Genomic DNA, 19,120 nt, shown 5'->3' with positions numbered 1-19,120 from the left:
CAAAGTTGGATCAGCCTGTAGTGTGGTTTTCCACTTTAATTTTGAGTGTGACTCCAAATCCAGACCTCCATGGGTTGATAAATTTGATTTCCATTGATCATTTTTGTGTGATTTTGTTGTCAGCACATTCAACTATGTAAAGAAAAAAGTATTTAATAAGAATAGTTCATTCATTCAGATCTAGGATGTGTTATTTTAGTGTTCCCTTTATTTTTTTGAGCGGTGTAGTATGAATAAACTGGAAGTAGAAGCCTAGGTGTTGTTGTCCATTAGTTTACTCCAATTAGGTGAGGGGTGGTGGGGTTAGGGGAAAATATTAAAAGGAAAATATATTTAAAAAAATATATGTATATATATATATATATATATATATATATATATATATATATATTTACAAAAAATATATATGGGGGTATTGGAAATGATGCAGACATTTACATTGATGGAAGCTACAACCTATCTGCAGTATTAAAGCTGATCTACCCCCACATGGCCACATGCAGCTCTCACTTCAATCTCAAAAAAAGTGCATCTACTCGCGACCACTCATGTTGTAAACACAGTCCAGTTCAATGTGAATGGCACAGATCCATATATGGCAATGGTCTATTTACATATAGGCCAACTGCAACTCTGGTTGGTTATGCCGCACCGGTCTGTGTAGAGTACGGGCTGAGTCGTGCCTGTCAATGCAATAGAATCATACTCCAATGTGCTCTGCCTACAAGACAATCTCTTGCATAGTTAGTTAAGCATACTAAGTCTTGCATAGTTAGTTTTGTTTTGGTATGTTGCATTGAACTGGCTAATATTGCGTTGATTCGATTACAATACCCACAGTAAAGGGAAACGTTGATTGTGTTAACTAAAGGGGAAAACCAGAAAATTGAGTGAAGTTCAATCTCGTGCTTCTCAGCGCGGGCTGATATTTCTTCTGCGCAGCAGTTCCGGGCCCGCACGCAGAGGGAACATTGACCTTGACCTTCCTCTACCTCCCTAAACCCCTTAAATATCTCCCCTTGAAGAAACACTGTGACCCTCCTGACTCCTTTCCTCACTCCTTGTTCTATCCTCTCTGCTGGCTCCTCCCTTCCCTTTCCCACCACAGCCCCTCTCCCTGCTCCAGGGCTGCATCCCAAAAGTTACCTTATTCCCTACATCGTGCACTACGAGACCTTGTCAAAAGTAGTGCACTATGTAGGGAATAGGGTGTCATTTTGGAACGCATCCCAGGACTTCGCTGTACAGACCAGTACCAGATGTCAGCCTGGCTGAACGGGGCCGGGCTGAAAGACCCTGCTGTTCTGGACGCCACCCACATGCTTCTCATTCAGAGATGAAGGCTCACAGCTCGCCTTCTTGTGGAGCCAATTTACAACAAAAAAAGAAAGGGGAGGGTAGGGAGGAGAGAGGGGGAGGTTAGGGGAGAGAGAGGGAGGTTAGGGGGGAGAGAGGGGGGGTTAGGGGGAGAGAGGGGTTGGGGATAGAGAGGGGGAGGTTAGAGGAGAGAGGAGGAGGTTAGGGGGGAGAGAGGGGTTAGGAGGCAGAGAGGGGGAGGTTAGGGGGGAGAGAGGGGGATAAAAACTCTCCAAATGCCTTCAAGTCCCTTCAAAAAGGAGTTTACATCGACTATTTATGAAGCCAGTGAGAACACCTCTACCGTGGCTCTCTACCATGGCTCTCTACCATGGCTCTCTACCATGGCTCTCTACCATGGCTCTCTACCATGGCTCTCTACCATTGCTCTCTACCATTGCTCTCTACCATTGCTCTCTACCATTGCTCTCTACCATGGATCTCTACCGTGTCTCTCTACCGTGTCTCTCTACCATGGCTCTCTACCATGGCTCTCTACCATGGCTCTCTACCATGGCTTTCTACCATGGATCTCTACCGTGTCTCTCTACCGTGTCTCTCTACCGTGTCTCTCTACCATGTCTCTCTACCATGGCTCTCTACCATGGCTCTCTACCATGGCTCTCTACCATGGATCTCTACCGTGGCTCTCTCTCTATCTGATATCTCATCAAAGAAACACGTTTTCCTTTTCTCATAGCAGAACAGGAGACCATCTAAAGCAGGGTGTGAATGCTGTACTGAGGATGGACAATGTCTTTTTCAAGCTAGGATGATATAGTCCTGTAACATACTTGAAGTGCAAGCCATGGAACAATGCTTATCCAGGTTATCCCCAACCACTACAGTAGGACTATATGTACATGTTGTCAGGTCACTACAGTAGGACTATATGTACATGTTGTCAGATCACTACAGTAGAACTATATGTACATGTTGTCAGGTCACTACAGTAGGACTATATGTACATGTTGTCAGATCACTACAGTAGGACTATATGTACATGTTGTCAGGTCACTACAGTAGGACTATATGTACATGTTGTCAGGTCACTACAGTAGGACTATATGTACATGTTGTCAGATCACTACAGTAGGACTATATGTACATGTTGTCAGATCACTACAGTAGAACTATATGTACATGTTGTCAGATCACTACAGTAGAACTATATGTACATGTTGTCAGATCACTACAGTAGGACTATATCTACATGTCAGGTCACTACAGTAGGACTATATGTACATGTTGTCAGGTCACTACAGTAGGACTATATCTACATGTTCTCAGATCACTACAGTAGGACTATATGTACATGTTGTCAGATCACTACAGTAGGACTATATGTACATGTTGTCAGGTCACTACAGTCAGACTATATGTTGTTAGGTCATTACAGTAGGACTATATGTACATGTTGTCAGGACACTACAGTAGGACTATATGTACATGTTGTCAGATCACTACAGTCGGACTATATGTTGTCAGGTCACTACAGTAGGACTATATGTACATGTTGTCAGGTCACTACAGTAGGACTATATGTACATGTTGTCAGGACACTACAGTAGGACTATATGTACATGTTGTCAGGTCACTACAGTAGGACTATATGTACATGTTGTCAGGTCAGTACAGTAGGACTATATGTTGTCAGGTAATGAACAGTATTAATAAGTGCGGGTATAGCAGAGACCAACTGAGTGCTCGGTGTGCTATAACAGTAGAAAAAAGATGTCAGTTGATGGCGACAGATTTTAAATTACCCAGATATCTTTGCCACATATCCAAACCAAATACTGCTAAGATGGAAGCAAATGCCTGAAGGGAAGAGCGTCCAAACAAAACATCCCTTTCTTGAGCACGAACGGTCAAAAACCAGAATGTCATTCACTAAAGGGAAAGGCTTCATCTGAGGCTGCATCTCAGTCTTAATGAGAGCCACCTGTGTGACACTCTGTTTCTCTGCCACAGATTCAGCCTAGTCCTCAACATGCTCTTTTTACATACTTTTTAGTCTAGGACTGGGCATAATCCACAGGAGGTTGGTGGCACCTTAATTGGGGAGGACGGGCTTGTGGTATTGGCTGGAGAAAAATCTGTGGAATGGTATCAAAAACATCAAACACAAGGTTTCCATGTGTTTGATGCCATTCCATTGGCTCCGTTCCAGACATTATTATGAGCCGTCCTCTCTACACCAGCCTCCACTGGCGTAATCTGTGTCCGGGAAACTACCCCATAGAACATTATAAAGAGGGCACATTATTGAAGCCAAAAGGGAAACACGTATAATTTAAGATTCTCAAACAACTAAGCAGTATTTATACCTGACCAGGTAACCTGCACATAAAAACAGACTTGTACCACTTGTAGACTTTTGAAAACCAACAAAAAAATTAATCTAAGTTAACCCATAGACTTATTCCCAATTCAATTACAAAGAACAAACCACACTCTCAGTCGTGTACTGTATCCTATCCTATAATTACAGTACATCTTCAATGAGAGAATAAAAGTCTGTCAAGCTATCTTAACATTTAGGTATGTTCTTTTTCCCGTATTGGCACATCCTGAAAACTGAAAGTAATCCCTAACTGTTTGCATCCCAAATGGCACCCTATTCCCTGTTTAGTGCTCTACTTTTGACCAGAGCCTTATGAAAATCAATGGGCCCTTGTCAAAAGTAGTGCACTATAAAGGGAATAGGGTGTCATTTGGGATGTAATCATTCTCCACCTTTCAAGTTGAGTAATAATGGTCTTTGTTTGCAGCTTCAAAGTGTTGAAACGCTGCCTCTTAAAGGGGTTAGAGCTCAGTGTTGACACACTGCCTCTTAAAGGGGTTAGAGCTCAGTGTTGACACACTGCCTCTTAAAGGGGTTAAAGCTCAGTGTTGACACGCTGCCTCTTAAAGGGGTTAGAGCTCAGTGTTGATATACTGCCTCTTAAAGGGGTTAGAGCTCAGTGTTGACACACTGCCTCTTAAAGGGGTTAGAGCTCAGTGTTGATATACTGCCTCTTAAAAGTGGTTAGAGCTCAGTGTTGACACACTGCCTCTTAAAGGTGGTTAGAGCTCAGTGTTGATATACTGCCTCTTAAAAGTGGTTAGAGCTCAGTGTTGACTCACTGCCTCTTAAAAGTGGTTAGAGCTCAGTGTTGACACACTGCCTCTTAAAAGTGGTTAGAGCTCAGTGTTGACACACTGCCTCTTAAAAGTGGTTAGAGCTCAGTGTTGACACACTGCCTCTTAAAGGTGGTTAGAGCTCAGTGTTGACACACTGCCTCTTAAAGGGGTTAGAGCTCAGTGTTGACACACTGCCTCTTAAAGGGGTTAGAGCTCAGTGTTGATATACTGCCTCTTAAAGGGGTTAGAGCTCAGTGTTGACACACTGCCTCTTAAAGGGGTTAGAGCTCAGTGTTGATATACTGCCTCTTAAAGGGGTTAGAGCTCAGTGTTGATATACTGCCTCTTAAAAGTGGTTAGAGCTCAGTGTTGACACACTGCCTCTTAAAGGTGGTTAGAGCTCAGTGTTGACACACTGCCTCTTAAAAGTGGTTAGAGCTCAGTGTTGACACACTGCCTCTTAAAGGGGGTTAGAGCTCAGTGTTGACACACTGCCTCTTAAATGTGGTTAGAGCTCAGTGTTGACACACTGCCTCTTAAATGTGGTTAGAGCTCAGTGTTGACACACTGCCTCTTAAAAGTGGTTAGAGCTCAGTGTTGACACACTGCCTCTTAAAGGTGGTTAGAGCTCAGTGTTGACACACTGCCTCTTAAAAGTGGTTAGAGCTCAGTGTTGACACACTGCCTCTTAAAAGTGGTTAGAGCTCAGTGTTGACACACTGCCTCTTAAAAGTGGTTAGAGCTCAGTGTTGACACACTGCCTCTTAAAAGTGGTTAGAGCTCAGTGTTGATATACTGCCTCTTAAAAGTGGTTAGAGCTCAGTGTTGACATACTGCCTCTTAAAAGTGGTTAGAGCTCAGTGTTGACACACTGCCTCTTAAAGGTGGTTAGAGCTCAGTGTTGACACACTGCCTCTTAAAAGTAGTTAGAGCTCAGTGTTGACACACTGCCTCTTAAAAGTGGTTAGAGCTCAGTGTTGACACACTGCCTCTTAAAGGTGGTTAGAGCTCAGTGTTGACACACTGCCTCTTAAAAGTGGTTAGAGCTCAGTGTTGACACACTGCCTCTTAAAAGTGGTTAGAGCTCAGTGTTGACACACTGCCTCTTAAAAGTGGTTAGAGCTCAGTGTTGACACACTGCCTCTTAAAAAGCGGTTAGAGCTCAGTGTTGACACACTGCCTCTTAAAAGCGGTTAGAGCTCAGTGTTGACACACTGCCTCTTAAAAGTGGTTAGAGCTCAGTGTTGACACAATGCCTCTTAAAAGTGGTTAGAGCTCAGTGTTGACACACTGCCTCTTAAAAGCGGTTAGAGCTCAGTGTTGACACACTGCCTCTTAAAAGCGGTTAGAGCTCAGTGTTGACACACTGCCTCTTAAAAGTGGTTAGAGCTCAGTGTTGACACACTGCCTCTTAAAAATGAAATATGTTATTTTTCGGGCGACCAAATTCACATAGAAATGTGTGTTATAGATCTGTCATTCTCATTGAAAGCAAGCCAAAGAAGCGGTAGATATGTTCTATGTGCACTATTTCTATGCTTCCCGTTCTTAACTTTTTTGCATCCTTTACTTCTGTGTAGGTTTTGGTTTAGATGGTTTAGAGGGTACAATGATTCTCTACACTATACTTTCTTGTTTTGTCACGAACTGAAATCAGTTGAACAATTAGAATTTTAGCAACCAGGAAATGGCAGAGCGAATTCTGCATAGTGCATATTAATTTTAATTTTATTTTGTGATATCGAATTGGTAGTCGCAACGGACTCGGGAGAGGCGAACGTCGAGAGCCATGCGTCCCCCGAAACACGGCCCTGCCAAGCCGCACTGCTTCTTGACACACTGCTCGCTTAACCTGGAAGCCAGCCGCACCAATGTGTCGGAGGAAACACCGTCCAACTGGCGACCGAAGTCAGCTTGCAGGCGCCCGGCCCGCCACAAGGAATCGCTAGAGCGCCAAACCCTCTCCTACCCTGGACAACGCTGGGCCAATTGGGTCACCCGGTCACGGCCGGCTGTGACACCTGCCTGGAATCAAACCGGGGCTGTAGTGATGCCTCAAGACCTGCGATGCGGTGCCTTAGACCGCTGCGCCACTCAGGAAGCCCCTGCATAGCGCATCTTGAATGGGGTTAGAGCTCAGTGTTGACACGCTGCCTCTTAATGGGGCTAGAGCTCTGGGAAGTCTGGCACAAAGAACATATTGGAAAGATGAATAAGTCTGTTGTTATTTTGGCATCCGAGCATGTCCCTAAGAAGTAGTCCAAAAGTGTGTGTGTGTCTGTGCGTGCTTGCTTCTGTACGTGTGTGTGTGTGTGTGTGTGTGTGTGTGTGTGTGTGTGTGTGTGTGTGTGTGTGTGTGTGTGTGTGTGTGTGTGTGTGTGTGTTGACACTGTTGATGTTTCCAGGAGTGAATAAGGTACAGTGAACCTTCACAGAACTCTCTGTCCCACCGCCCGGTGAATGTACAGAGACCTAGCTAGATAACTACAGGGCTGGTGAATGTACAGAGACCTAGCTAGATAACTACAGGGCTGGTGAATGTACAGAGACCTAGCTAGATAACTACAGGGCTGGTGAATGTACAGAGACCTAGCTAGATAACTACAGGGCTGGTGAATGTACAGAGACCTAGCTAGATAACTACAGGGCTGGGGAATGTACAGAGACCTAGCTAGATAACTACAGGGTTGGTGAATGTACAGAGACCTAGCTAGATAACTACAGGGCTGGTGAATGTACAGAGACCTAGCTAGATAACTACAGGGCTGGTGAATGTACAGAGACCTAGCTAGATAACTACAGGGCTGGTGAATGTACAGAGACCTAGCTAGATAACTACAGGGCTGGTGAATGTACAGAGACCTAGCTAGATAACTACAGGGCTGGTGAATGTACAGACCTAGCTAGATAACTACAAGGCTGGGGAATGTACAGAGACCTAGCTAGATAACTACAGGGTTGGTGAATGTACAGACCTAGCTAGATAACTACAGGGCTGGTGAATGCACAGAGACCTAGCTAGATAACTACAGGTTTCCATAGGGCTCTGGTCAAAAGTAGTGCTCTATGAAGGGAATAGGGTGCCATTTAGGACACAAACAAAAAGAGTGTGGGGAGGGTAGCTTTGAATGGCAGTCTACTGTACTCACTCACAGTCACTGCTCTTATCTTGGCTCTCAACTTCACCTGTCACTTTGATCTGGCCAGTGCTATTTCCCTGTTATGCCAGGTACCTAGAAAGGTATGACTTGTCTTGAACACCTGCAAAGAAGCGTCAAGATATGGTCTGCCTGCGTTTCCCAGATAGGGCCAAATCGTCTCGCTGCATCACAATCCTCTTTCTTCCCCTCCACTGAAGCCTGGGGAGGAGAGGAGGATTATGTTTCTAGGGCTGAGAGCCAGCCAGCTAAAACCCTCCCGGACATGTATCCTACTACAGAATCAACACTTAGCCCTGTGTGTTTGTGTTGCCGTCGTAAACCCTTAACCAATAGCTTGTTTACTATTTATGGACACATCACAAGTCATTCATTTACTATATTTAACCACCAGGAGTATTATTAAAGATACTAGTTCCTGTTTTTGAATCTGAATACCTGTCTCTAGTGAATACAGGTATATGATTGTACTACTGGTTCAGCAAAGTATGTTTGATGAACAAAATACAAATGATCTATAGCATTAACAATCTTAGTTGTGGTGTTTCCTACAATGGCTACAGTGGTTGTGGTCAAACGTTAATATAAAAGAATCAGGCCAACATGGTCACTGAGAGCACACTGAACAACCCGGGAGGAGAACCCTAGGGATTCAATAGAGACGGCATCTCTTGTTGCAGACGTAGAAAGACCACACACATAGTCAAGCATCTGAACCAACGACCAAGATGAATAAAGGCATGGTTGGATAAACACTGAACCATCCTCTCTTCTACCCATCCACTGATTCAACAGAAGCATGGATAAACACTGAACCATCCTCTCTTCTACCCATCCACTGATTCAACAGAAGCATGGATAAACACTGAACCATCCTCTCTTCTACCCATCCACTGATTCAACAGAAGCTTGGCCAGATGGACATGTTGATCATATAGTTCAATCAGACTGGATTGACCAGGTTGATTAGTTGTTATTATTATGGGGGACAGACAGACAGACAGACAGACAGACAGACAGACAGACAGACAGACAGACAGACAGACAGACAGACAGACAGACAGACAGACAGACAGACAGACAGACAGACAGACAAACAGTGGGACAGACAGGGGGACAGACAGGGGGACAGACAGAGAGTGGGACAGACCGACAGGGGGACAGACAGGGGACAGACAGAGAGTGGGACAGACAGACAGGGGGACAGACAGGGGGACAGACAGGGGACCAGACAGGAAACAGACAGGGGGACAGACAGGGGAGGGACAGGGGGAGGGACAGGGGGAGAGAGGGAAAGACAGCTGACAGACATACATACAGACAGACGGACGGACGGGCGGACAGACAGACAGATAAAAGGAGCATGGTTCCAGAATGGGTTTGTAGAAGCTAGCTAGCTAGCTATCCAGGTTTGTAGAAGCTAGCTAGCTAGCTAGCCATGTTTGTAGAAGCTAGTTAGCTAGCCAGGTTTGTAGAAGCTAGCTAGCGAGCCATGTTTGTAGAAGCTAGCTAGCGAGCCATGTTTGTAGAAGCTAGCTAGCTAGCCAGGTTTATAGAAGCTAGCTAGCTAGCCAAATGCTTGTTGTTTGGCTCTCCCCTCCCCATTGTCAGAGAGGCTAGGAGGCTAGGAGGGGGGGGGGGGATTCCTTAGCTGTCTGGCCTCAACTTCAAAGAGTTGAGCAGAGTTATAAAAGGGTTCTGATATCACTGGAGCCAGGGAGCCCTCACCCCTCTACCCTCTCTTTCTCAATCCCTCTACTCCCTCTACTCCCTCCTTCTCAATCCCTCTACTCCCTATCTTTCTCAATTCCTCTACTCCCTCTCTCCTGGGGGATGGAGGGAGAGGGGGTCTGAGGGGAGAGGGAGCAGGAAGGAATGTTGCCCAACCGTCAAGACCTCTGATTCTATTTTGTTGTTTTGTCACTACTTACAAATAAAAAACAAAACCACACAGCATCACCCAATAATGTGAGAGGAGTCATTGCGTAACTAATGTAAACAGTGTGTGGGCTCCAACCTTCCAATGTGATTATTTTCCCTGTACTCTACCAACACATCCTACAGCCTAATGAAAGGTTGGGTATTAATCCTACAGAGCCTAGTGAAAGGTGGGTATTAATCCTACAGAGTCTAGTGAAAGGTTGGGTATTAATCCTACAGAGTCTAGTGAAAGGCTGGGTATTAATCCTACAGAGTCTAGTGAAAGGTTTGGTATTAATCCTAGAGTCTAGTGAAAGGTGGGTATTAATCCTAGAGTCTAGTGAAAGGTTGGGTATTAATCCTACAGAGTCTAGTGAAAGGTTGGGTATTAATCCTACAGAGTCTAGTGAAAGGTTGGGTATTAATCCTACAGAGTCTAGTGAAAGGCTGGGTATTAATACTACAGAGTCTAGTGAAAGGCTGGGTATTAATCCTACAGAGTCTAGTGAAAGGCTGGGTATTAATCCTACAGAGTCTAGTGAAAGGCTGGGTATTAATCCTACAGAGTCTAGTGAAAGGCTGGGTATTAATCCTACAGAGTCTAGTGAAAGGCTGGGTATTAATCCTACAGAGTCTAGTGAAAGGTTGGGTATTAATCCTAGAGTCTAGTGAAAGGCTGGGTATTAATCCTAGAGTCTAGTGAAAGGTTGGGTATTAATCCTACAGAGTCTAGTGAAAGGTTGGGTATTAATCCTACAGAGTCTAGTGAAAGGTTGGGTATTAATCCTACAGAGTCTAGTGAAAGGCTGGGTATTAATCCTACAGAGTCTAGTGAAAGGCTGGGTATTAATCCTACAGAGTCTAGTGAAAGGCTGGGTATTAATCCTACAGAGTCTAGTGAAAGGCTGGGTATTAATCCTACAGAGTCTAGTGAAAGGCTGGGTATTAATACTACAGAGTCTAGTGAAAGGCTGGGTATTAATCCTACAGAGTCTAGTGAAAGGCTGGGTATTAATCCTACAGAGTCTAGTGAAAGGCTGGGTATTTGAAGTACAATAACACCATATAAAGGGGAACCCCAGGTGAGATCATATTCTTATTTCAGCAAATATACATGTCAAAGGGGATGCAGAGTACTACTCCTGTCTAATGCTGTCATTCATTTAAACAGGAAGTTAGTTAGTCAGTTAGTTACTTCTTTCCTTGTTCTATGGAACAATGGTGCAGAATATGAGGTGACAAGCACAGCACCGACCTATGAAAACCATTTGAATTAGAGGCCCTGATCAAATCCAAGATTTATGAATAAAGTAACTCAGACTGTTGTACAACCAAAAATATAAACCAAAAAGACACCGGAAGACGGCACCCTACCCCCTTTTAAAAAGAGCAACGTTGAGAAATTAAACAATTTAGTGCAGCATTGATATGCAGGTGTGAGATCTATGGATCTATGTCCAGACTAACCAAGCTCTGCCGTACTATGCAATACCTATGCAGTAACCAGATTGCATTTAATCCCTCTGTATCCACACAATTCATCCACTCCCTACACAGAGCAAACTCAAAGTCAACAGGAAAAACAAGTCTTGGCTAGATGAGATTAAAAGGTCAGAGACCTTACAGTGTGGTGCCAGGACAACAACCTCTCCCTCAATGTCAGAAAGTCAAAGGAGCTCATTGTGGACTACAGGAAACGGAGGGCCGAGCACGCCTCCATTCACATCAACAGGGCTGTAGTGGAGCGGGTCGAGAGCTTTCAAGTTCCTCGGTGTCCACATCACTAAGGACATATCATGGTCCACACACACCCACACAGTCGTGAAGAGGGCACGACAACGCCTCTTCCCCCTCAGGAGGCACGGCAATGCCTCTTCCCCCTCAGGAGGCACGGCAACGCCTCTTCCCCCTCAGGAGGCACGGCAACGCCTCTTCCCCCTCAGGAGGCACGGCAACGCCTCTTCCCCCTCAGGAGGCACGGCAACGCCTCTTCCCCCTCAGGAGGCACGGCAACGCCTCTTCCCCCTCAGGAGGCACGGCAACGCCTCTTCCCCCTCAGGAGGCACGGCAACGCCTCTTCCCCCTCAGGAGGCACGACAACGCCTCTTCCCCCTCAGGAGGCACGGCAACGCCTCTTCCCCCTCAGGAGGCACGACAACGCCTCTTCCCCCTCAGGAGGCTGAAAGGATTTGGCATTGGGCCCTCAGATCCTCAAATAGTTCTACAGTTGCACCATCGAGAGCATCTTGACTGGCTGCATCACCTCTTGGTATGGCAACTGCTTGGCATTCAACCGCAAGGCGCTACATGGGGTAGGCCCCAGAAAATTGTCAAAGACTCCAGCCACCCAAGCCACAGACTGTTCTCTCTGCTACGACACGGCAAGCGGTACCAATACACCAAGACTGGAACCAACAAGATCCTGAACAGCTTCTACCCCCAAGCCATAAGACTTCTAAACAAGACCGCTAAATAGCTAATCAAATGGCTACCAGGACTAGGTCCTTCTCTTGCACTGACTCCATGCACACACACTGGACTTACACTGACACCCCAACACACAACACACAACACACACACACACACACACACACACACACACACACACACACACACACACACACACACACACACACACACACACACACACACACACACACACACACACACACACACACACAGCATATGCTGGGATGTTATTAGGCTTTAGGAGGTGGGCTGGTCCCACTCATATCATATCTTTGGTAGACAACAGGTGTAGACTAACAGTGAAATGCTTACTACCTTTTTATTTTACCTTTATTTAACCAGGCAAGTCAGTTAAGAACAAATTCTTATTTTCAATGATGGCCTAGGAACAGTGGGTTAACTGCCTTGTTCAGGGGAACAGTGGGTTAACTGCCTTGTTCAGGGGAACAGTGGGTTAACTGCCTTGTTCAGGGGAACAGTGGGTTAACTGTCTTGTTCAGGGGAACAGTGGGTTAACTGCCTTGTTCAGGGGAACAGTGGGTTAACTGCCTTGTTCAGGGGAACAGTGGGTTAACTGCCTTGTTCAGGGGAACAGTGGGTTAACTGCCTTGTTCAGGGGAACAGTGGGTTAACTGCCTTGTTCAGGGGAACAGTGGGTTAACTGCCTTGTTCAGGGGAACAGTGGGTTAACTGCCTTGTTCAGGGGAACAGTGGGTTAACTGCCTTGTTCAGGGGGAAAGTGGGTTAACTGCCTTGTTCAGGGGGAAAGTGGGTTAACTGCCTTGTTCAGGGGAACAGTGGGTTAACTGCCTTGTTCAGGGGAACAGTGGGTTAACTGCCTTGTTCAGGGGAACAGTGGGTTAACTGCCTTGTTCAGGGGCAGAACCACAGATTTTTACTCTTTTCTAACAATGCAGAGTTAAAGATAAAATAAAACATTGTGACAGTGAATAACAAATAAAAATAACAAGTAAAAATAACATGGTTATCTATATACAGGGAGTAGAAAATAACATGGCTATATACAGGAAGTAGAAAATAACATGGCTATATACAGGAAGTAGAAAATAACATGGCTATATACAGGAAGTAGAAAATAACATGGTTATATACAGGGAGTAGAAAATAACATGGCTATATACAGGAAGTAGAAAATAACATGGCTATATACAGGGAGTACAAGTACTGGGTCGATGTGCAGGGGTACGAGGTAATTGAGGTAGCTATGTTCTGTATGCAGGGGTAAAATGACTAGCAGCAGCGTATGAGTGTAAAAGTGTGTGTGAATGTGTGTGTGGCGTCAGTATGCATGTGTGTGCATGTTATGTGTGTATGGGATATGGGGAAAGGGAAGGTAAAGGGGATAACTAGTCAGTTGCACAGCTGAATTCATTCAACCGAAATGTGTCTTCCACATTTAATCCAAACCCTCTGAATCAGTAGTGTGTGTGTGTGTGTGTGTGTGTGTGTGTGTGTGTGTGTGTGTGTGTGTGTGTGTGTGTGTGTGTGTGTGTGTGTGTGTGTGTGTGTGTGTGTGTGTGTGTGTGTGTGTGTTTGTCTGCGTCTGTCTGTCTGTGGTGGTTTTCACCCTTAGGGGGGAGTGTGAGCAGGAATTCCTGTGGAAAGTTGTCTTTTAATTTGCCCAGAGTGGGCGGTAATAACCCTCTGATACGATCCATAACTCCTGCAGTATTACAGACATGACAGCCGTACAGCCACCCACCTTAACGGGACCCACGTCACTACCTCTGAGTGAACCAACTGCTCATAATTCCTGTCTGAATGGTTCCGTTCCAAATGGCACCCTATTCCCTATATAGTGCACTACTTTAGACCAGAGCCCCATTCCCTATATAGTGCACTACTTTAGACCGGGACCCTGGTATGAAGGCTCTTTGCCCCGTCGCACCCCTCAACATGACATGCTAATTGAAGTGATGTAATATTATGCCATGGAGAGAGAGAGAGAGAGAGAGAGAGAGGAGGCTGCCCGCTGGGAGCTGACTATAATAGGAGGCATTGAGAATAAGACACAACCAAAGCTCCCCAGAGGGCTTAAAGAGCCAATCAGCAGTTGAAACAATAAAAGTGTACTCCCCGCCACGGTTTTGCTAAAAATCTGAAGGATGAAGTTGGAGAAATTTAACCACTCTCAAATTCATAGACAGAGCTATGGATGCAAGGACTGACCATCCATTATATTCTGAAAATGGAAGTAACAACTGCAGATTTCCCATTTAAGGCTGTTATAGCCTCCCCAGCATGCAGCCCAGCGAGGCTGTTATAGCCTCCCCAGCATGCAGCCCAGCGAGGCTGTTATAGCCTCCCCAGCATGCAGCCCAGCGAGGCTGTTATAACCTCTCTAATTTGTAGCCCAGCAAAGCTGTTATAACCTCTTCAATATATACAGCCCCGTCAGGATGTTATAACCTGTCTAATATGCATCCAGTCTGTTACCTCCCCAGCCAGGCTGTTACCTCCCCAGCCAGGCTGTTACCTCCCCAACATGCATCCCAGCCAGTCTGTTACCTCCCCAGCATGCAGCCCAGACAGGCTGTTACCTCCCCAGCATGCAGCCCAGCCAGGCTGTTACCTCCCCAGCATGCAGCCCAGCCAGTCTGTTACCTCCCCAGCATGCAGCCCAGCCAGTCTGTTACCTCCCCAGCCAGTCTGTTACCTCCCCAGCATGCAGCCCAGCCAGTCTGTTACCTCCCCAACATGCAGCCCAGCCAGTCTGTTACCTCCCCAGCCAGTCTGTTACCTCCCCAGCCAGTCTGTTACCTCCCCAGCCAGTCTGTTACCTCCCCAGCATGCAGCCCAGCCAGTCTGTTACCTCCCCAGCCAGTCTGTTACCTCCCCAGCCAGTCTGTTACCTCCCCAGCCAGTCTGTTACCTCCCCAGCATGCAGCCCAGCCAGGCTGTTACCTCCCCAGCATGCAGCCCAGACAGGCTGTTACCTCCCCAGCATGTAGCCCAGCCAGGCTGTTACCTCCCCAGCCAGTATGTTACCTCCCCAGCCAGTCTGTTACCTCCCCAGCCAGTCTGTTACCTCCCCAGCATGCAGCCCAGCCAGTCTGTTACCTCCCCAGCATGCAGCCCAGCCAGGCTGTTACCTCCCCAGCCAGGCTGTTACCTCCCCAGCATGCAGCCCAGCCAGTCTGTTACCTCCCCAGCCAGGCTGTTACCTCCCCAGCATGTAGCCCAGCCAGGCTGTTACCTCCCCAGCATGCAGCCCAGACAGGCTGTTACCTCCCCAGCATGCAGCCCAGGCAGGCTGTTACCTCCCCAGCCAGGCTGTTACCTCCCCAGCCAGGCTGTTACCTCCCCAACATGCATCCCAGCCAGTCTGTTACCTCCCCAGCCAGTCTGTTACCTCCCCAGCCAGTCTGTTACCTCCCCAGCATGCAGCCCAGCCAGTCTGTTACCTCCCCAGCCAGTCTGTTACCTTCCCAGCCAGTCTGTTACCTCCCCAGCCAGTCTGTTACCTCCCCAGCATGCAGCCCAGCCAGTCTGTTACCTCCCCAGCATGCAGCCCAGCCAGTCTGTTACCTCCCCAGCATGCAGCCCAGACAGGCTGTTACCTCCCCAGCATGTAGCCCAGCCAGGCTGTTACCTCCCCAGCATGCAGCCCAGCCAGTCTGTTACCTCCCCAGCATGTAGCCCAGCCAGGCTGTTACCTCCCCAGCCAGTATGTTACCTCCCCAGCCAGTCTGTTACCTCCCCAGCCAGTCTGTTACCTCCCCAGCCAGTCTGTTACCTCCCCAGCATGCAGCCCAGCCAGGCTGTTACCTCCCCAGCCAGGCTGTTACCTCCCCAGCATGCAGCCCAGCCAGTCTGTTACCTCCCCAGCCAGGCTGTTACCTCCCCAGCATGTAGCCCAGCCAGGCTGTTACCTCCCCAGCCAGTCTGTTACCTCCCCAGCCAGTCTGTTACCTCCCCAGCATGTAGCCCAGCCAGGCTGTTTCCTCCCCAGCATGCAGCCCAGACAGGCTGTTACCTCCCCAGCATGCAGCCCAGCCAGGCTGTTACCTCCCCAGCCAGTCTGTTACCTCCCCAGCATGCAGCCCAGCCAGGCTGTTACCTCCCCAGCATGCAGCCCAGCCAGTCTGTTACCTCCCCAGCCAGTCTGTTACCTCCCCAGCATGCAGCCCAGCCAGTCTGTTACCTCCCCAGCATGCAGCCCAGCCAGTCTGTTACCTCCCCAGCATGCAGCCCAGCCAGTCTGTTACCTCCCCAGCATGTAGCCCAGCCAGTCTGTTACCTCCCCAGCATGCAGCCCAGCCAGTCTGTTACCTCCCCAGCATGCAGCCCAGCCAGTCTGTTACCTCCCCAGCCAGTCTGTTACCTCCCCAGCCAGGCTGTTACCTCCCCAGCCAGTCTGTTACCTCCCCAGCCAGTCTGTTACCTCCCCAGCCAGGCTGTTACCTCCCCAGCATGCAGCCCAGCCAGTCTGTTACCTCCCCAGCATGCAGCCCAGCCAGGCTGTTACCTCCCCAGCCAGTCTGTTACCTCCCCAGCATGCAGCCCAGCCAGTCTGTCACCTCCCCAGCATGCAGCCCAGCCAGGCTGTTACCTCCCCAGCATGCAGCCCAGACAGGCTGTTACCTCCCCAGCCAGTCTGTTACCTCCCCAGCATGCAGCCCAGCCAGTCTGTCACCTCCCCAGCATGCAGCCCAGTCAGTCTGTTACCTCCCCAGCATGCAGCCCAGCCAGTCTGTTACCTCCCCAGCATGCAGCCCAGACAGTCTGTTACCTCCCCAGCATGCAGCCCAGCCAGTCTGTTACCTCCCCAGCATGCAGCCCAGTCAGTCTGTTACCTCCCCAGCATGCAGCCCAGCCAGTCTGTTACCTCCCCAACATGCAGCCCAGCCAGGCTGTTACCTCCCCAGCCAGTCTGTTACCTCCCCAGCATGCAGCCCAGACAGGCTGTTACCTCCCCAGCATGCAGCCCAGCCAGGCTGTTACCTCCCCAGCATGCAACCCAGCCAGTCTGTTACCTCCCCAGCATGCAGCCCAGCCAGTCTGTTACCTCCCCAACATGTAGCCCAGCCAGTCTGTTACCTCCCCAGCCAGTCTGTTACCTCCCCAGCCAGTCTGTTACCTTCCCAGCATGCAGCCCAGCCAGTCTGTTACCTCCCCAGCCAGTCTGTTACCTCCCCAGCATGCAGCCCAGCCAGTCTGTTACCTCCCCAGCCAGTCTGTTACCTCCCCAGCATGCAGCCCAGCCAGTCTGTTACCTCCCCAACATGTAGCCCAGCCAGTCTGTTACCTCCCCAGCCAGTCTGTTACCTCCCCAGCCAGTCTGTTACCTCCCCAGCATGCAGCCCAGCCAGGGGAATAACCACAGCACTGTTGTCCCAGTGCCAGTTATGACAGAAACAACAACTAAAATCTGCAACTTCATACACATCAACATGTCTTTGCAAAGGCCTTTGAATGCTTACTTAATGACTGTAGATCACAAAGAGTTTTTTTCTGCTAGTGTGTGGTAGAGAGAGTATTTAATCTGCAGGTAGAGGGACAGGGATTATACAACACTGCACTTCTGACAACCTGGAACTGCCAGACAGACTGAGACCACACCCCAGTCTGTGTCCTTTTCTAAATGAAGTAGTGTAAACGTTCCCCTTCAGTCACCAACTCTTAGGCCATGTTTTACTACATCTCTACACGTTTCTAGGAGGGAAAAACATGACTTGAAAACATACAAAGTAAATGCTAGAAAACAACCTCGAGATTTTGGATATAAATCTTAATATCGATCATTAAATCTTTCATATCAATAAATAGCATTTTATGGAGCGCTAGTCCCCAAATGATGTCTGAATCATGAAGGAGTTCATTGATTTGTCCTCCTGGGGCAGCATTAGAGGAACTTGTAATCACAACTGATCACAACTGTAGACCATCTATGGACCATCTAATATGGGCAATTTGAAAATACAAACTTATCAACCTGTGTTAAAGAGTCATGTATTTGAATTATAATAGACTATTATCAAATTATTATTATTATTAGCATTATTTTCAGTATCCAAATCATTATAAACATTAGCCACATTCTTATAATTACTCTTATTTGGTATCATTTTATCCAAGAAAGCACATAGGAAAAAAAAATGTTTTAAGGTGTAAAATACAAGTGTTTCGTTTCTTACCTGAATGTTGTTCAGTTTGTGATCTGAGGAGCTGTATCTCTCACATTCTTCCATCGCTCTTCGGAGGAAAGCGTTCACAACAAAACTGTCTCCTACAAATCAGGGGGAAATTATAATGAATATCAATGATATTAACTTGTGTGTAGATAATAAGATAATGTAAGGTTTAAAACCAGGTTTAATGTGTTATTCATAAAGGATGATGGAGGTTCATTCTCACCTTCGGGGTTCTCTCTACGTTTGCCGGCTTTAGATCACAGCACAATATGGAAATTCAAATGAGAAATTCGTTACAATGTGAACAGAATATTCATCAATGATCAATCCGTATGGAATATTCATATGAACATGTTTATAAGAGATATATCTTACCATGTTTGGACTGAAGTTTCCCCATTTCACCGTCCCTTTTTCCTTGATTAATGAACAGTTCTTTACCAATCCGTCATGGATAACCCAGTCTGCTGGTCAACATTGTCACACTGTGTCCGCGTTTTTGCAAGAAAATAGTCAAATGTAACTTTCTCCAAGCGCATTCAAAATGACCAATATACACACATGTTTTCTTTTGCCTTACAGAAACAACGCGCTTTCTCTCAAAACAAATCCCGAGAGAGGGGAGACTATAGTAGACTTGCTCTTTAGCGTCAGACAAGCCAACTGACTGACTGAATGGAAGAACGTGTGTCCGTCTGGCGGTAGCGTCGCGCAGAGCAGGAGACGCTCAGCTCAATCTGAGTAGTAGGCATGGCTGTAGGCTATACACCCTCAAAGTGTCTGCTAAATACCGTCCCCTGTTGGACTGATTTCAAACAGGTATTTACTTTTGCTGGTGATTTTGTTCCAGTATAACACAAATCAAATCAAATAAAAAAATGTACACCTGTTTAGCAGATGTTATTGCGGGTGTAGCGAAATGCTTGTGTTTCTAGC

General features: G+C 47.1%; 1 protein-coding gene across 1 annotated transcript in view; it reads right to left on the bottom strand.

The window, feature by feature from the left end:
- Window positions 1-18,854, bottom strand: part of nkd2b (NKD inhibitor of WNT signaling pathway 2b) — a 74,739-nt gene extending 55,885 nt beyond the window's left edge. Inside the window, exons 1-3 of the mRNA XM_038977237.1 lie at window positions 18,560-18,854; window positions 18,408-18,434; window positions 18,188-18,279 (exon numbers count right to left, since the gene is read on the bottom strand). Of these exons, the coding sequence (XP_038833165.1) occupies window positions 18,188-18,279; window positions 18,408-18,434; window positions 18,560-18,584 (144 nt within the window). The 5' untranslated portion in view covers window positions 18,585-18,854. The remainder of the gene's footprint in view (window positions 1-18,187; window positions 18,280-18,407; window positions 18,435-18,559) is intronic.
- Between the last annotated feature and the right edge of the window lie 266 nt (window positions 18,855-19,120).

The sequence above is a fragment of the Salvelinus namaycush genome, chromosome 37 (assembly GCF_016432855.1).
Source record: "Salvelinus namaycush isolate Seneca chromosome 37, SaNama_1.0, whole genome shotgun sequence".
NCBI lineage: Eukaryota > Metazoa > Chordata > Actinopteri > Salmoniformes > Salmonidae > Salvelinus > Salvelinus namaycush.
Note: the sequence above shows the minus strand (reverse complement) of the source record. Positions and strands in the feature narration are given on the sequence as shown.